The 19973-nt window shown below is 36.6% G+C and overlaps 1 protein-coding gene across 1 annotated transcript; it reads right to left on the reverse strand.

Moving 5' to 3' along the window:
* Window positions 1-11739: 11739 nt before the first annotated feature.
* On the reverse strand, window positions 11740-13950 carry LOC136041058 (endoplasmic reticulum chaperone BiP-like). Its single transcript, XM_065725602.1, has one exon. It carries the CDS (start codon window positions 13948-13950, stop codon window positions 11977-11979), a length of 1974 nt encoding a protein of 657 aa, XP_065581674.1. The 3' UTR covers window positions 11740-11976.
* Window positions 13951-19973: the final 6023 nt, after the last annotated feature.

Raw genomic sequence — 19973 nt, forward strand, 5'->3', positions numbered from 1 at the left:
TGCAAAACAACTAAATCCTTAAACCAAAAGAATCCAAAAAGTCAAGCAAAATTGCGAGGCCAAGAAAATAACTCCACAGAGAAGACCATTGAATACCTTTCAAATAAAAAGAGAAATAAAATATAATATTACAGTTAAAATGAACATTAATTTGAAATAGTCAGGTGTTCAGTATTAGACATAAAATTATAACAATTTACAAATATTTGTGCTGCATCTTTGACCTGGGAAATAGGGCCAGAGAACCAACTTCTTATTTAAAAAAATAATAATTGGTAGTGATTATTAGCATTCTAATAAGTGCATTATTTTCTTTTACATAAGCCTAAGAAATACTAGGTCCAACGTAAAACAGCTTTAGGCCCAATTCTTTTCAAAAATGGTGTAAAAATCTTACGAAGAGGTTTTTTTATGAAGAAAAGTGGGTGGTTCAGTCCATAGAATAAAAAAGATCAATGCTTTGAATGGCATTGATCACATTTTGACGTGACGTCATTTTCTCGTGGTTCCAAGCTACTTCCGAAATTGCCGTGAATACGGTTAATCGAAGTAAAAGCTGTCATTCTTAAATCAGCTTCAAGTCGGAATTTTTCCTCAATTTAAAGTTGTTGTTTTAAAATGTGTTTAAATTTTAGCGTACTAGGAGCTGGAATTCTCTCTTCAATAGGTTGTATTTGACGCTGCAATTATGACATATGTTTTTCAATCCCTGGTTTTCTTGAAGTTTTACACCCTGGTTTTACACCCTTAGGAACAGCAAAGAAAGGCACATTTTTTGCCTTCATACGTTCTAAGATTTTTTGGGATTTTAAACACTTGATCCTTCCATAAAATTTGCCTTTTTTCAGCATTTGCTATGATGTCGTAGAAAACGGTATCCAAAAAACATAAATGCCTTTTACTATCAATGTTGTCCTAAAATCGCAACAAAAACAGCACATATATTTTGACAAGGGAGTTATATCTGTATGCACAGATAAACGAACCGTGAGGGGAAAGTTTTATTTTAAGACAAGAGTACAGGGGATAAAATCGGTTGCTTGGTAAAAATGAGAACAGACAGGTTACCATTCGAGTAAAGAAGGAAGTATATGGGTCGCTGAAAGTAAAAAAAAATGGTCGTTTCTTTTACTCGATATGTGAGAAAATCAAGGAAAACCTTTTACATTTGGCCTGGGAGTGGAAGGAAAAATAGATTCAAGCAAATAATTTGTTGGGAAACATTTTATTGATAATGGCACTAACAATGAAATATTTTTGAGGGGAGGGGGGAATTCAAAGGCAATTCTTAAAAGCAAGGCTCAACCAGTATACTTTTAGAGAGGATAATATATTTATTCAAAACTTTGTCATCACAAGCCCAGAAGAGGCGAAATCGAATTTTGGGGTTAATGAATTAAAACGGGACAAGCAAAAACGTGAAAAAGCTATTAAAACTAAAAAAGTGGTAAAACAACAACAAAACTACAAATCGATTCATTATTCATTGCTTAAACTGAGATATATCGTAAGATTTAAAAGTATATAAGGACATGTAAAACACAATTTAAAGGGGCAATAAAAAGAGGAAGGGAAAAAGAAGCGGACACGGTCGGCACCTGTGCCAAAAAATAAAAAAAGGAAAATTGGATTATGCTTTGTTTGATTCTTTGGTTTAATCGTGGTTACAAAGGCTTTTATATCCATAGGTACACCAGCAAACGGATGAAAAAATAGGAAAAAGGCTGAGAAAAATAGGAAAAAGGGGAAAAATAGGAAAAACAGGAAAAAGGCAGAATGTTGGAGGAGACTATCTTTTCGGATTAATGCCTACAGTGCAAGGGACTGTAGATGCATTTTCTTGAAAGAAAGCGGAGGCATATCCTACCTCTCCTTTACTCAAGTATTTTTAACGAAGCTTTAATTTTGAAGGATATAGTATGACTAAAAAAGAGGTTTCTGTTGGACTACATTTTTGAGTTAGGTATTAAGTAATTATGCATGTTGGTTAGTGTCTTGTTCTATTCGTCATGTCAGTCTGGGCATCTTATACAAAAAAAGAATTATTATTAGTGTATACGATCAAAAGCAAATCTATTTATTCTTTAACCAAAGTAAGACTGCTAAATAGATGGCGATACTATACATCCAAAATAACTGCTCAGAGATAAACTGCCTTCTTTGCGGTTTGTAACAAATCTGGCTAAAAAATTTCGAAATATTTTTGCAACTTGACTTGAATTTTTTTTAACCAGTAACACTATCCACAAAATCGGTAAAAAGGAAATAGAGAGGAAACTCACATGTCTCCTTTAACGATAAAGAAAAGGTAGAACTCAATGATTATCCTTTATTACAAGAAGAAAACCAAAACAACAACAAATGCACATTTCAAAAAAAGAGAAAGAAGAAAAACAGGCTAAAAAACAGAAAGAGAGAAAAAATATCTGGAGGAAAAAGCAATTGTAGATAGGAAAGATAACCATTGATTAACTTGCAAAATAGAATAGCCCCTTACTGTAGGTTGAAAGAACCGTCGTGTTTAAATTATTTTTTAATGTGAACGGCAAAGTTACTTCATTTACCAATTCAAATAATTTGTATTTATGTACAATTAGTGGAATTTGATATCTTATGCTTATCTGTCGCTCTCTCAATATTAACAATCAGGAAAATAAATTTTTCCTTAGCTCTCGATAAATGATATTCAATTCTATAAATTCTTATTTTAAAATTTGTGTGGAGATCCTTATTGTTTCAATCCTAACCTGGCATTATTTGACTGCTAAGCTATCTTGGCTACCTATTTTGCTAAAATTCGTAATTTGTCTCATAGAAAAGAAATTGAAGTTTTGGTTTAGCTTCTTTTGTTTATTTAGGGAGAATCAAAAATTGTTTATTTTTTTTCTTTGTTGCTGTTTGGAGAACCGACGGAGTCATCATTTTTTCCATAGCATAAAACTTATTGTTGAAAATAAGAATAGCCATTTATCAATATCTAGGAACAATTACCTTTTCCCGCTTGTAAAAAATGAGACATCAAGACTAAGTCTGAGATATCAACTTTCCGAGATTACCAACAAATATCATCTATTTGATATAGCAAGTCAATCACCATCATTCTCTATACATAAAAAGAAATTGAAAGAGACAGTTCTTTCCGCCCAAAGTATCGGAGATTGAATACATTATTGATTTATTTATAACATGTTTTATAAATTCTTTCCCTATCTCCGTGAGTCAGTGTTTCCTTTGTTCCTTTTTTTTTCTTTTTTTTCTTTCTTCCTGTTTGTTCCATGAGAATTATTTAAGTGCAATTTATCTTTATCATTAAAGGAGACATATGAGTTGCCTTTCTGTTTCTTTTGTACCGATTTTGTGGATAGTGTTTTTGGTTAAAAAATTCAAGTCAAGTTGCAAAAGTATTTGCAAATTTCTTAGCCACGTTTCTTGGCAAATTGGGAATAAATTCCAATAATACAAACCGCAGAGAAAAAGGAAGTCTGAACAGTTTTTGTTGGATATACTGTAACACCATCTATTTAACAGTTTTTCTTTGGTTAAAGAATAAATAAATTTGCTTTTGATCGCATACACTAATATTAATTCTTTATTTGTGTAAGAAACCCAGAATGCCGAAACGAATAGAACAAGACACTAACCAACGAACATAATTAATTAATATCTAACTCAAAAATGTAGTCCAACAGAAATCTCTTTCTTAGTCATGCTATATCCTTCAAAACTAAAGCTTCGTTAAAAATGCTTGAGTAAAGGAGAGATATATTATGCTTCTATTTTTTTCCAAGAAAATACAAACACAATCCCTCGCACTGTACTCATTGACCCGAAAAGATGATCTCCTCCAAAATTCTTCCCTTCTCAACCCTTTTACTACCTTTTCATCCCTTTGGTGCTGTACCTATGAATATATAAGTTTTTGTAACCTCAATTCAGGCAAAAAATCAAACAAAACTTCCTCATTTTTCCCCTTTTTAACGCTTGGTACAAGTACAGGCGGTGTCGGCTTGTTTTTTCCCTTTCTCCCTTTATTGCCCCTTTAAATTGTATTTAATGGGTTTTTATATTTTTTAAAATGTTATGACACATCTCAGTTTAAGTAATAAGTAATGAATCGATTTTCATTTGAATATTTGTGATTTTGTTGTTGTTTTACCACTTTTTTAGTTTTAATAGCTTTTTCACGTTTTTGCTTGTCCCGTTTAAATTCATTGACCCCGAAATTCGATTTCGCCTCTTTGGGGCTTGTGATGGCAAATCTATCTATATAAAAATAAGTTGTTTGTGTGTGTCTGTTGACTGACGTCATGTTTGTGTGTCGACTGATGTCATGTTTGTCAACTGACGAAATTACAGACCGGGACACCGGGACACAAATGACGACCGGGACACCGGGACATCTATATATTAAAAATAAGTTGTTTGTCTGTTGACTGACGTCATGTTTGTGTGTCAACTGACGTCACGTTTGTCGACTGGCGAAATTACAGACCGGGACACCGGGACACAAATGACGACCGGGACACCGGGACATCTATATATATAGATGTCCCAAATGACGGGACATCTTTTGGGACGGGAAATGACGGGACAATATACACAAATGACGACCGGGACATAGAGAATATAAATGACGACCGGGACACTCAAAGAGAAAGCGACCGGGACACAAGGAATGTTCGATTAGCAATCACCATCAACAAAGCACCGGGACACAAATGACGACCGGGACACAGGGAATATAAATGACAACCAGGACACTCAAAGAGAAATTACAGACGGGACACCGGAACACAAATGACGACCGGGACACAGGGAATATAAATGACGACCGCGACACTCAAAGAGAAATTACAGACTGGGACACCGGGACACAAATGACGACCGGGACACAGGGAATATAAATGACGACCAGGACACTCAAAGAGAAATTACAGACTGGGACATCGGAACGCAAATGACGACCGGGACAAAAATGACGACCGGGACACCGGGACACAGGGAATATAAATGACGACCACGAGACTCAAAGAGAAATTACAGACTGGGACACCGGGACACAAATGATGACCGGGGCACAGGGAAACAACAACAACGGGGACGCCGGGGGGCAGGGGATATATAAATGACGACGGGGATACAGGGAATGTTCGATTAGCAATCACCATCAACAAAGCTCAAGGGAAATCATTAGAATAATGAGGTATTCATCTGAATACGGATTTTTTTTCCCATGGACAATTATATGTTGCATGTTCAAGAGTCGGTAAACCTGACAATCTATTTATATGCACAGACAATGGGACAGCCAAGAATGTTGTATATTCGCAAGTTTTACGTAGTTAAAAATATATCTATATATATAAAAATAAGTTGTCTGTCTGTGTGTCTGTCTGTCAGGTGACGTCATGTTTCTGTGTCGACTGACGTCATGAAGTTAGTTGTCGTCATTTTTGCTATGACGGTGACGTCATTAAAGATATTTAAGACATATATGTTCACGTAGAAATCTATTAATGTTTAAGTTTAAAATGACTGATGAACTTACAATGGCAAAAGCCGATGAAGATGCTCAAAGAGTCTATGCCAAAAAACTTGCTGCTGATAGAGAAATTCAGAAAAGAAAGCGTGCCGAGGAATCAAAAGAACAGCAAGGAAACAGGCTTGAGGCTAAAGAACGCAAAACCGCGCAGTTAGATGAAGATCCACCTGGACAGCGAGAGTCAAAACATATCAAAACTGAAAATGATAGCGATGATGATTGGGTTTGGGATTTTGACTTGGATAAGGTCATCAATGCCTACCAGATTTTAGTTAAAAAACAAAGGTTTGGCGATATGTATTTCATAGTGAAGCTGAAAAATAAAGAAGAAAAAGAAAACTGAAAAAAGAAAAAATGTAAAAAACTAAAAAATACTAAAACGAAAAAACACTCAAAGAGAAATTACAGACTGGGATACCGGGACACAAATGACGACCGGGACACAGGGAATATAAATGACGACCAGGACACAGGTATTTAAGAATATCGTTCAAAGACAAATTTTTAATTGTAAGAAGACCGTTGAAAGAGAAATTTATAATTGTAAAATGACTGAAGAACCTACAATGGCAACGGTACCACCATCGAAGTAGATAACCAGTGGGTTGTTCCATATTCCCCATTATTATCAAAAACATTTAATGCACACATAAACGTTGAATACTGTAACTCCGTAAAGGCAATCAAATACATATGTAAATACGTCAACAAAGGCAGTGACATGGGAGTTTTTGGCTTGCAGCCCGAAATCAAAGATTTCGACGAAATCGTACAATATCAGGCTGGAAGATACATAAGCAGTGATGAAGCTGTTTGGCGAATTCTTTCATTTCCGATACATGAACGTAGTCCAGCTGTTGTTCACTTAGCGGTACATTTACAGAATGGTCAACATATTTATTTCTAAGAAACCAACGTGCAACAAAGAGCCCTGAATCCACCGGATACAAAATTAACAGCTTTTTTTTCGCTTTGCAAAAATGATTCTTTTGCAAAAAAAACTGCTGTTTACTGAAGTGCCTTCGTATTACACGTGGAATACTAAAAATAAAGTATTTGAACGTCGAAAACAGGGTAAGTCAGTCGACGGTCAACCTACCATCTTCAAAGATACCACGATAGGAAGACTCTACACCGTTCACCCCAATCAACATGAATGCTTCTTTCTACGCCTGCTTTTGGTGAATGTACCCGGTCCGACATCCTTTGAGTATTTGAGAACTGTAAACGGTACTATACATGACACTTATCGTAGTGCATGCCAAGCTCTGAATTTATTGGAGAATGACCAACACTGGGATAACTGCATCAATGACGCGTGCGAAACGTCAACCCCAAGTCAAATTCGTGCATTGTTCGGCATCATTTTAAGAACTTGCTCTCCATCAGCTCCTACAGAGTTATGGGAAAAATATAAGTCAAAAATGTCCGAAGATATACTCCATCGAAAACAGTTAGAGACGTCAGATATGACTTTTGATTTTACATCAGAAATTTATAACTACACTTCAGTTATTATAGAAGATTTGTGCGTACGTATGAAAAACAAACATCTTCAGGATTTGGGAATGCCTTCACCTAACCGTATCGCTGCTGTTTCGACATGTGTAGAATTGGATCGTGAACAAAGTTACAGTACGAGTGATCTATTGTCGTATGTAAAAAATAACATTTCCAAGTTAACGTCGGAACAAAAAGACATTTATGATACGATAGACTCAATTTCAGGACGTATACAACTACCTGCTGATTTCTGTAATTTAGTGACGTCCAAAAATGAATTGATTGAAAAAGTATTTCCGAATATTCTAAAAAATTAAAAAAATAATAAATGGCTAAGTGAAAGAGCGATTCTCGCACCCAAAAATATAGACGTCCACGAAATCAACAATATTGTTTTGACCAAGATTCGAGACCAGGCAGTCCTTTACAAGTCAGTCGACACAGTTTTGGAACCAAATGAAGCGGTTAATTATCCATCTGAATTTTTAAATTCCATAGATCTTTCAGGGTTTCCACCACACGTGCTACAACTAAAAATAGGCGTACCAATAATACTTTTAAGAAATATCAACCCACCAAAGCTTTGCAATGGCACGCGACTTGCCGTAAAAAAAAACAATGGAAAACCTAATAGAGGCCATAATCTTGACAGGGCCTATTGAGGGTGAGGCTGTTCTTATTCCTCGCATTCCCATGATTCCAACGGATCTGCCTTTTCAATTTAAAAGATTGCAATTCCCAATTCGATTAGCATTTGCAATCACCATCAACAAAGCTCAAGGTCAATCATTAGAAAAATGTGGTATAGATCTTAGTACTGATTGTTTTTCCCATGGACAATTGTACGTTGCATGCTCGAGGGTCGGTAAACCTGACAATCTATTTATATGCAGCGACAATTGGACAGCGAAGAATGTTGTATATTCGCAAGTTTTACGCAGTTAATTTGTATTGTATCTATCTATCTATCTATCTATATAAAAACGAGTTGTGTGTATGCATGTTTGTTTGTTTGTAAAAAGAGCGTTTGCATATGACGTCATTATTAGTACATACGGCTTTGTATATGCACAGACAATGGGAAAGCCAAGAATGTTGTATATTCGCAATTTTTACGTAGTTTAACTCCTGCAGACGAAATGAATGCTTGCCTGAAAAATTCTAATTTATGGGCACACGTAAAAATATTAAAATTAACTACAAATATGCGTGTCCGATTGCAAAACGATGACTCTGGTCAAACATTTTCAGATCAATTACTGGCAATTGGAAACGGAAAGCTCCCAGTAGTGGGAAAGCCAAAAATGTTGTATATTCGCAATTTTTACGTAGTTTGAAACACATATATAAATCTATCTATATTCACAGGTGGGACACAGGGACACAACTACAATGGCGCGTAACTAATATGGCGCGTAACGACTTACGCGCGCGGGGGGGTGCGAAGCACCCAACCAACTAGGTGTTGGGGTGCACCCAACAGCTAGTATATATATATATATATATATATATATATATATATATATATAGCACCCAACAGCTAGTATATATATATATATATATATATATATATATATATATATATATATATATATATATATATATATATATATATATATATATATATATATATATATATATATCTATCTATATTCACAGGTGGGACACAGGGACACAACTGCAATGGCGCGTAACGACTTACGCGCGCGGGGGGGGGCTTGGGGGGGGGGCGCGAAGCGCCCCCACCAACCAGGTATTGGGGTGGCGCGAAGCGCCATCCCAACAGCTAGTAGGGAATATCAATGACGACCGGGACACTCAAAGAGAAATTACAGACTGGAACACCGGGACACAAATAACGACCGGGACACGGGGAATATAAATGACGACCGGGACACAGGGACAAAACTACAACGGGGACGCCGGGGGGCATAGGGGGGATATATAAATGATGACCGGGACACAGGGAACGTTCGATTAGCAAACACCATTAACAAAGCACCGAGACAGAAATGACGACCGGGACACAGGGAATATAAATGACGACCGGGACACAGGGACACAACTACAACGGGGACGCCGGGGGCACAGGGGGATATATAAATGACGACAGAGACACAGGGAATGTTCGGTTAGCAATCACCATCAACAAAGCACCGGGACACAAATGACGACCAAGACACGGGGAATATAAATGACGACCGCGACACTCAAAGAGAAATTACAGACTGGGACACCGGGACACAAATGACGACCGGGACACAGGGAAAAATAAATGACGACCGGGACACAGGGACACAACTACAACGGGGACGCCGGGGGGCACAGGGGGATATATAAATGACGACGGGGACACAGGGAATGTTCGATTAGCAATCACCATCAACAAAGCTCAAGGGCGATCATTACAATAATGAGGCATAGATCTGAATACAGATTGTTTTTCCCATGGACAATTATATGTTGCATGTTCAAGAGTCGGTAAACCTGACAATCTAGTTATATGCACAGACAATGGGACAGCCAAGAATGTTGTATATTCGCAAGTTTTACGTAGTTAAAAACATATATATATATATATATATATATATATATATATATATATATATATATATATATATATATATATATATATATATATATATATATATATATATATATATATATTTACAGGTGGGACACAGGGACACAACTACAATGGCGCGTAACTAATATGGTGCGCAACGACTTACGCGCGCGGGGGCCTTGGGGGGACCGGGACACAGGGAATGTTCGAAGAGAAATTACAGACCGGGACACTGGGACACAAATGACGACAGGGACACAGGGAATGTAAATGACGAGCGGGACACTCAAAGAGAAATTACAGACTAGGACACCGGGACACAAATGACGACCGGGACACAGGGAATATAAATGACGACCGGGACACAGGGACACAACTACAACGGGGACGCCGGGGGGCACAGGGGATATATAAATGACAATGGGGACATAGGGAATGTTCGATTAGCAATCACCATCAACAAAGCTCAAGGGCAATCATTAGAATAATGAGGTATTCATCTGAATACGGATTTTTTTTCCCATGGACAATTATATGTTGCATGTTCAAGAGTCGGTAAACCTGACAATCTATTTATATGCACAGACAATGGGACAGCGAAGAATGTTGTATATTCGTAAGTTTTACGTAGTTAAAAACACACATATATATATATATATTTATATATATATATATATATATATATATATATATATATATATATATATATATATATATATATATATATATCTATCTATCTATATTCACAGGTGGGACACAGGGACACAACTACAATGGTCCGTAACTAATATGGCACGTAACGACTTACGCGCGCGGTGGGGGGGGGGCCTGGGGGGCGCGAAGCACCCCCACCAACTAGGTGTTGGGGTGGCGCGAAGATAAACATCTTATGATTTCTAGAAAAAAAGCTTACTGGTTTAGCCTTGGTCTCAGGAATTACCTCAGCCTTATGATTCATCCCCTCCAAAATATCCCATTATTAGCATCATTATCAATTAAATGTTTCCCAGAAAAATATTTATTTGAATCTAATCATTCCTTCCACTGCGAGGCTAAATGTAAAAGGTTTTCCTCAATATTCCCACACATCGGGAAAAAGAAAGGATGTCGGGGAGAAGGTTGGGCTAATAAAAAGGGCATTAGAACTTTGGAAAACCAATCCATTGGGCCCCACCCGAAGTTTATATGATCACCCTTTGCATATAAGCCTTATATGCCTCCAGGTCATGACTTAGAACCCTTACCCTGAGGGCTCAGGGGGAAAGTTGTCATCCTCAGAGACATAATAAATTCCGGACCCTTCAACTACGTTGAATAGAATGGCTATTTCAAAATTTTAACTCGATGTGTTTGAAGAACTGATGGGCGTGGGGGGGGCTATTTAAACTCCATTCATCTTTGACTATTAAAAAGGGCTAATAATTTCCGGACCCTTCAACTACGTTGCATAGAATGGCTATCTCAAAATTTTAACTCGACGTATTTGAGGAAATGGTGGGCGTTGGGGGGAGTGTCATTTAACCTCCGGTCATCTTTGACTATTAAAAAGGGCACTAGCCCTTTAAGTATCCAATCAAGTGAACCCTTTTGAAGTGTCTTTGACAACTACGAAGCAGCCTGGCCTAAAACGAACAAACCGAAAAAAAATAATAATGAAAACCTTGCGCCCGCATCGCTCTATACTTGGTAGCGCTATTACGCTGCCTATTAACAACACAAGTACCTTAGTTTGATAATGACGTAATAGAAAACGAATTTAAAGGCTGATTAAGCCTCATATTTGTAGCAACAAAAGATATTACAAGTTTTTTTGCTTGCAAATAAAGTTAATTATACTTATCTGGTAAGTTGATAAAAGCCCTAAAACAGAAAATGCTTTACATTGCTACTAAATTCAATAAAAAAAACTCATAAAATATGTTACAAGGCCATGTAGTAGCCGTTGTCTAGCCAATGTTTTTCGTCGAGAATGCCGAAATATCGTGATGATATTTCAACTATTAATAACGTTATATATCGAACATTCACGATAATTCTGTATATCAGACACATAGTTCTTATACATGATACAAATATTTTTGTTTTGAAAATGATCCTTTGTTGAATCTCTAATCCGTTTTGTCTTGACCACGGAGAAAAATATTTTTAATGTGGAGATTATTTATACAATAATGTAGTATAAGAATAATTTAACTTAGCTCCAAAACATCGCAAAATAAACAATCCTAGATATTATTTGTTTCACTGAAAGTTTTTTTTTCACCTTCACTATAAACTGTCATTCACGTATTCTGGAATGAATCAATAGAAATAAATAAATTATGACACATAACCTTCTAAGCCTTCTAAAGCACACTGATTCAAATCAAAGTTCGTCATGGTCACCTTTCTCCTCAGGCATGTCAGCGCCAGCACTGCCACTTTGTTGGTAGAGTTTAACGATAATCGGTTGCACTAAATCTTCAGCTTCTTTCTTCACTCGTTTGAATTCCGATGCCTCGTTATCTTGATTATCATCTAGCCATTTTATCTTCTCTTTAACCACCTCTTCAATTTTAGATTTATCATCATCTGACAATTTTGCCCCAAGTTTATCCTTGTCACTAATCTGATTCTTCAACGAGTAAAGATACGATTCAAGTTCATTGCGAGATTCAACTTTTTCTTTGAACAATTTGTCTTCATCGGCAAAATGTTCAGCGTCCTTGATCATACGCTCAATGTCTTCAGGGGTGAGACGGTTCTTATCATTACTGATCGTGATTTTTTCTTTATTCCCAGCTCCCTTGTCCTCAGCCGAAACTTGTAAAATTCCATTAGCATCCATTTCAAAAGTCACTTCAATTTCAGGGACGCCACGTGGCGCTGGAGGGATGCCTGTCAAATCAAATTTTCCCAAGAGATGATTGTCCTTTGTCATTGGACGTTCTCCCTCAAATACCCGGATGGTGACAGTGTTCTGGTTATCGGCAGCTGTTGAGAAAATCTGTGACTTCTTTGTTGGAATGACCGTGTTCCTAGGAATCAATTTGGCCATCATACCACCTAGGGTTTCAATACCCATGGTCAGAGAATTCACGTCAAGAAGGACGATATCCCCAGTCTCCTGTTCACCACTCAGAACTCCAGCCTGAACTGCAGCACCATATGCTACGGCTTCGTCGGGATTAATGCCTCGACTGGGTTCTTTACCATTGAAAAAATCTTTGATCAGTTGTTGGATCTTTGGAATCCTAGTGGACCCGCCAACCAGGACAATTTCATCAATTTCTGTCTTTTTCATTTCGGCATCTTCCAATACCTTTTCAACTGGTTTGATAGTGGCTTTAAACAAGTCCATATTAAGCTCTTCAAATTTGGCTCTTGTCAAAGTTTCAGCAAAATCGTCACCTTCGAAGAATGAGTCAATTTCAATTTGAACTTGATGAGAAGAAGACAAGGCGCGCTTAGCCTTTTCAACCTCACGTCGTAGTTTTTGAACAGCGCGGCCATCTTTGCGGACGTCCTTTCCTTTTTTCTTCTTATACAATTTAATAAAATATTCCATAATTCTATGATCAAAATCTTCACCACCCAAATGAGTGTCCCCATTCGTTGAAACAACCTCGAATACACCATTATCGATTGTTAGCAATGAGACGTCAAATGTGCCACCACCCAGATCAAACACAAGAATGTTCTTTTCTCCTTCTTTTTTATCAAGGCCGTAAGCAATGGCAGCGGCAGTTGGTTCATTGATTATACGCATGACTGTCAGGCCAGCAATAACACCTGCATCTTTAGTAGCTTGTCTCTGAGCATCATTAAAATAGGCGGGTACAGTTACCACAGCATGTGTCACTTTTTTCTCCAAATATGCCTCTGCAATTTCTTTCATTTTACCAAGAACCATGGCGGATATTTCTTCAGGAGTAAAAACTTTGGTGCCTTGCTTCATATCCACTTGAATATGGGGTTTGCTGCTCTTCTCAATTACTTTGAATGGAAAAAGTTTAACATCACTTTGGACAGTTTTTTCGCTCCATTTACGGCCAATAAGACGTTTGGCATCAAAAACAGTGTTCTCGTGATTTGTTGTCAACTGATTCTTAGCAGCATCACCGATTAACCGATCACCATCTGCTGTGAAGGCAACATAAGACGGAGTGATTCGATTACCTTGGTCATTTGGAATTATTTCAACACGACCATTCCTGAACACACCAACGCAAGAGTAAGTTGTTCCAAGATCAATTCCAATAACTGTTCCAAGTTCTTTATCTTCCTTGTCAGGTTTTGCAAGAGCATAGCCAAAGAGAGTCACAAAGAAAAGTAGTTTCACAAGCTTCATCTCAACCATTTATACCACTAGACTGACCATTCTTAATGTCAAGCTTATGTGCAAGATCTTTCATCTTTGATGGAAATGTTGTAAGTCTTTATGAGTTAGTCAGTTTTCAATCTCTAATCCACTACACTTTCTCGCAATGATTGAAACAATATTTTTGCTGTTATAGGAATCTTAAGAATTTCAATACAAAAAAAAATTCAATCGGTCTTACAAATTTTCTTGTTCTATCGTCATTTAATAATTAGGAAGATAGTATTTCGGCTTTATGATATCTACATGTAGCTAGTTAATATAGTTTTAATAGATCGGTGCCGAAACAAATAAGAGTTTCCAGAGGGAGAGGACCTTTTATTAAACAGTGAAAAACACATACAAAAGCTACTGGATATTTCGACCACATACATCCTTGATGAAAATATCCAGTTGCTTTTGTATGTATAGTAAAAGGTCCTCTCCTTATGGGAACTCTTGTTTGTTTTGTCATAGAAAGGCAGTTCGGTCTTGGGAAAAATTTAAAAAGATCACATTTTCTTTCTGCTTTTTAACAAATCACACAAAGTTCCGCTTTCGTATGGTCTTTATTGGTATTTCAGAGCCAATGACTTGACTTGGCTGCAGGGAAGTGGCTAGCATTCAAAATAAATCCATCGAATTTTTTCGAAATTTCATTTGCTTTCGAAACTAATTTGGCATGAACAAACTCGCCTATAGCAGGTACTTCACACGGACTGAAAATAACAAACTTCGGGATAAGAACATTTTGCTTTGCTGCCGTGACTAGCAACTTGCACATGACAATAATATTGTCCTCATCCTCGGCATATGAAACCATCCGGGTTTGGATATCCAGCTCACTATGAAGGGTTTTCTTAGCTTGGCTTGTTTTCTTTAGCAGGTTACTGTACGGTGTTCGACATAACTAATAGTAATCTTGACGAGGAGATCAAGTTTTACCCCCATCTACTCAAAAATTCCAAACCGGAGCTGAACACCAATTTTTCAGCCTTGAGACAGACAGCTTGTCGCTGTCTCGGAATCTTGCTAAGCATACTTTCTTCTCAGATATTGCTCCCAAATTATACAAGTAAGTTTTTTAAACTCATTTTTCGCTTTTTCTTAGTAAAGAAACTGGGAGGGGGAGTATTCATTATGGGTAAATTAAAAGTCCGGTTAATGGTTCTTGATCATCAAAAAAGTTAGTGATACACTGTTGAATGCTTCTAAGCGTATCCACTCTTGAAGTGTAACACAGTACTTTTGTTGCCATATACCGCCTTGCGATGACGTTGTCCAAACAAGTTTATACTAAGCCCTTAGATGTTATTATTAGCTTTCAAACGAGGGTAAAATTGTTTCAATTTTTCCGTGCCCTGAATTCATGAACATTACATCTGCGTTCTTTTCTGGAAATTCTCGACAGTTGTTTTTTGGAATAAACTTTTGTCATTAGTACTTTTGTTGCTACGCATTTTCTTAAAGGTAATTTTTAAAGACAATTTCATACACTAGTTTTTAATTCTGTGAAATTGGGGTCATTTACAACAAAAAGTAGAATTTTTGCTCTGTATGCATTTGCTTCGACACCTAGAAATGTCAAAAATATGGCTCTGGTATTCAGGATTTTGTCCAGCTATGGAAATATAGCACAATGTTAAAGAGTATAGGTTTTTTTTTTTGGCTCACGTTAAGCCAAAAAATGTTTCGCTTCTCCTTTAAAGAACTGTTGAGAAGAAGTACAATTAACAGACAAAGATGACTCTGTTGTGTTAAGAAAAAAATAGTCTTTAGCACCAACGGGTAGCTTCATTCCATAAATAGATTTAAATTCAGTAATCGCAGTCTTCTTTTGTGCACCATTTATGTATTTACTATGTAAAATATAGTTAAGAGGCTCTTGGTTTGTAGTTTTTTATCCATGTCAAATGGCGAAAACCCCCAAAAAGCTTATCTTCTATACCTTCAATTGAGTTATGTTTTTCACCGATAGTTTTTTTTTTTAGCTTTTCTTTTTAGTTTTCATATTTGCATTCTCCTTTAAAGTTTATGCTTTTCAATATGCGATGTTTGCACCTTAATTTGTTTGTTTGGTGAAAGAAGGATTTTCCAGAGGCTATATGTAATAAGATGTGTAACTGTCTGTAGATTAGTCTTGAAAAAGAAACTTCTCCCCGGAATACCAAGTCTTTTGGAGTTCAATTCGGTTCCCTTTTACTTCATGACGATTTTTAATCTCGTAAAACCAGCATTACCGTGGAGTTTGTAAAAAAAAATATGATACTGTTTTCACGCGAAAATATTCTGCCAATTACAAATATTTTATTATGAGGAATGAACAAAAATAAAATATCACAATAAGCAAAGTAGATTGCTTTAAAAAATGAAGAATAAGACTTATTTTCCTATTTATTCTTACTTTTTAATTTTAGCCTGCTGAAGTCAGTAATTTATTTTTGGAGCTTGAATCTGACAACACTGATGAAAACCACATGTTATTGAAATAGCAAAAGGGGAATTTTTTATTTTAAAAATAACTAACTTGCTTTGCTTTCTGATATAATTTCTTTTAATTGTAATAATCTCTTTATAAACAGCAACTTTAGATGGCAAAGCTGTTTCCTTTTAATCTTTATAATTTTGATTGTACTTAATTATCTTGCTTAAATAGCGATTAAGATCACACTGCCTTTCCATATCAAACAAACAAAACTTGGGAAATAACAGGGAAATTTTTTTCCAAGACATGGGATTCAATAAAAAGGAAAGGACGTCCGCAAAGATAACCGCGCTGTTCAAAAACTACGACGTGAGGTTGAAAAGGCTAAGCGCGCCTTGTCTTCTTCTCATCAAGTTCAAACTGAAATTGACTCATTCTTCGAAGGTGACGATTTTGCTGAAACGTTGACCCGAGCCAAATTTGAAGAGTTGAATATGGACTTGTTTAAATCCACTTTGAAACCAGTTGAAAAGGTATTGGAAGATGCCCAAATGAAAAAGATAGACATTGATGAAATTGTCCTGGTTGGCGGGTCCACTAGAATTCCCTAGATACAGCAACTCATTAAAGAGTTTTTGAATGGCAAAGAACCCAGTCGAGGCATTAATTTAGCCCAGTCGGCTTGCTACGAAGCCGTAGCATATGATGCTGCAGTCCAGGCGGGAGTTTTGAGTGGTGTCATACCAATAAAGAAGCATATTGAAGAGCTTTGTCCGTTTTAGGGCAGGCTTTGTATTGCTTTGTATAAAAAAATTTGTCATAAACACTTCAAAAGGGTTCATTGGATTGGGAATTGAAAGGGCCAGTGGCCATTTTAATAGTCAAAGATGACACGCCCACCATTTCCCCAAACATATCCAGTCAAAATTTTTAAATAGGCATTCTATTCAACGTAGTTGAATGGTTTGGAAATTATTATGTCTTTGAGGATGACAACCTTCTCCCTCAGTCTACAGGGCGAGGGTTCTAAGCTATACCCTGAAGGCATATAGTCTAAGGTTTATATGCAAAGGGTTCAAGTTCAAGTTCAAGTTCTGTTTATTACTACATAATTTCAATATAAAAAGCCAATTTGGCAGAGAGAGGGCTCGAGGCCAAATGGCAGACAATTAAATAAACTGTATGCTATAACTACATCAACATAAAATAATATCATAAATTAATCATAATCCATCCAGGTTCCAGATTCAAACCACCAGACTGAGTTGGGATTTACCGCTATAAACCACACATTTATTATTTATTTACTTTTTTTTTTTTTTTTTTTTTTTTTTTTTTTTTCATTTTACTTTAAACATTTTCTATGAGCATTGATTTTATTTTGTTTTTCAGCGTATTAATAGAAAGTTCAAGTTTGATTACATTATGATAACTTTGCCATACCCTCAATATTGTGTTTCTCAATGAAAATCTTGATCTTTCTGAAATTATCAAGGGTTGCCGGGCTTTACAAGGATTACGCGTGTTATGGTCGTGATCGGAATTAGTTCCAGAAAATAGATCAGGTTCATAAAAATATTCAGGTAGGGAATTTGAATGATGTTTTTTCTTAAATAAAATAGAATGAAAAATAATAAAAGATTCCAGGGGCAAAATATTCAAAAAAAGAGGAAGACTTTTAGTTGACGACTTATTAGGGCAAGAATCAGGAGATGGTACAAAAAGCTTAAGAATTCGGAGAGCTTTATTCTGCTGCCTTATCAATGGTAATATATTCGATCGAAAAGTATTCAAATATACAAGAGGACAATAATTTAAGTAAGAATGAATTAGCGAAAAATAAATACACCGCAGGGCATCATAAGGGAGAAAAGGTTTAAGAAGCCTGATCATACCGACGTTCCTTGCAACCTTTACCCTCAGGCAATTTATGTGCTCCTTCCAACTTAAATTCGAATCAACTATCACTCCTAGATACCGAAGATGGTGGACTCTGCTGATCGTAGTATCACATTTTTCAATTGTTAGGGAATTAAAAGTTGGCAATGCTTTTGAAATCCGAGAGAAAATCAGGAATTTGGTTTTAGTTGTATTAATACATAAATTATTCGCTGCGAACCATTCAAGCAGATATGTAAAAACTTTTTTTCATTTTTAAACGTAGTACAAGTTCAGTAGGACCACTAATATTGAGGGCTGTGTCATCCGCGAATAGAACCGTGAGGCCGAGATCTTTCATAGAATTATCAATATCGTTAATATAAATCAAAACTAAAAGGGGGCCAAGGATTGACCCTTGGGGAACTCAGACTTGTCCATCCAAAGAGATCAGTTCAGATCTCGTAGTATCAGCATCAACATACTGGCTTCTCTCAGATAGAAATGACATGATCAGGTTATTAGCAGGTCCTCGAATACCGCAATTCTCAAGCTTTCTCCGTAAAATCTTATGACAGATTGTATCGAATGCCTTTTTTATGTCAATAAATATAGATGCTGGAATTTCACCTCGATCAAGAGCATCATGAATATATTGCGTGACCGCTAGGATAGCTTGTTCCGTTGAATGGCTTTTCCGAAAACCGAACTGTGACTTACTAAAGTATTTGTGTTTTTCTAGGAAATTATTTACTCTCTTGTAAATGCACCGTTCAATAACTTTCTCAAACGCGGAAAGGATTGAAATAGGTCTATAATTAGATGGGTCTTTAGGGTCTCCTCCATTGTGCAGAACAATAACACGTGCAGATTTCAAACATGATGGGAACTTCCCGCTCCTGAAACAAATATTCACAATATGCACAAGGAGGTCAGCTACTTTAGCAATAATTAGTTTTAACAGTCGGGTAGATGAACCGTCTATCCCTTCAGCTCCACCAGGTTTTAGAAGATTAACTATGTTTATCAGCTCTTCTTTTGAAGTCGGCGTTAAAAATAGCGAAGACAAAGAAGATGGAGGTAGGTAATCTTCAAACTTATTTCTTTGTTCAGAATTATTAGCAGCTGCAGACTCCTTTACCGTACGTACACCAACATTGGCAAAATGCTTATTAAACACGTTTGCTATACCAGGTCTATCAGACACCAGTTCAGGACCATGATTTATAGATTCAGGAAATTTAGACATTTTTTTCTTTCCAATAATTCCATGGATAATCTCCCAAGATTTTTTGGGGGAACCCGAAGCTTCTGCAAAAAGTTTCGTATAATGTGACGCTTTTGCTGCACGGATCACTTTAGTTAAATTGTTTTTATATAATCTGAATTTTTCCTTGTTATCTTCACTTGGGTTCTCTATTCGGATTTTATAAAGTTGATTTTTTATTTTAATTGATCGGACAATCCCTTTAGAGATCCAAGGTTTTCTTGGCTCTTGGCGTCTTGATTTACTTGTTTTCGCAGGACACGCACGATCAAAAGCCTTTTCAAATTCTTGTATAAAATAATTACTTGCTTGATCAACATCCTGATTATCCAAACACGGACTACGGTTAATATTATTTAATTGTTTTCTAAGAGATTCAATCGATTCTGCATCAAGCTTTCGAGTTTTCCGTTCAGGATGTTCTACTTTTGGCTTATCAAGTGTAACTTCTGA

Source organism: Artemia franciscana, chromosome 21, assembly GCF_032884065.1.
Source record: "Artemia franciscana chromosome 21, ASM3288406v1, whole genome shotgun sequence".
Taxonomy (NCBI): Eukaryota; Metazoa; Arthropoda; class Branchiopoda; order Anostraca; family Artemiidae; genus Artemia; species Artemia franciscana.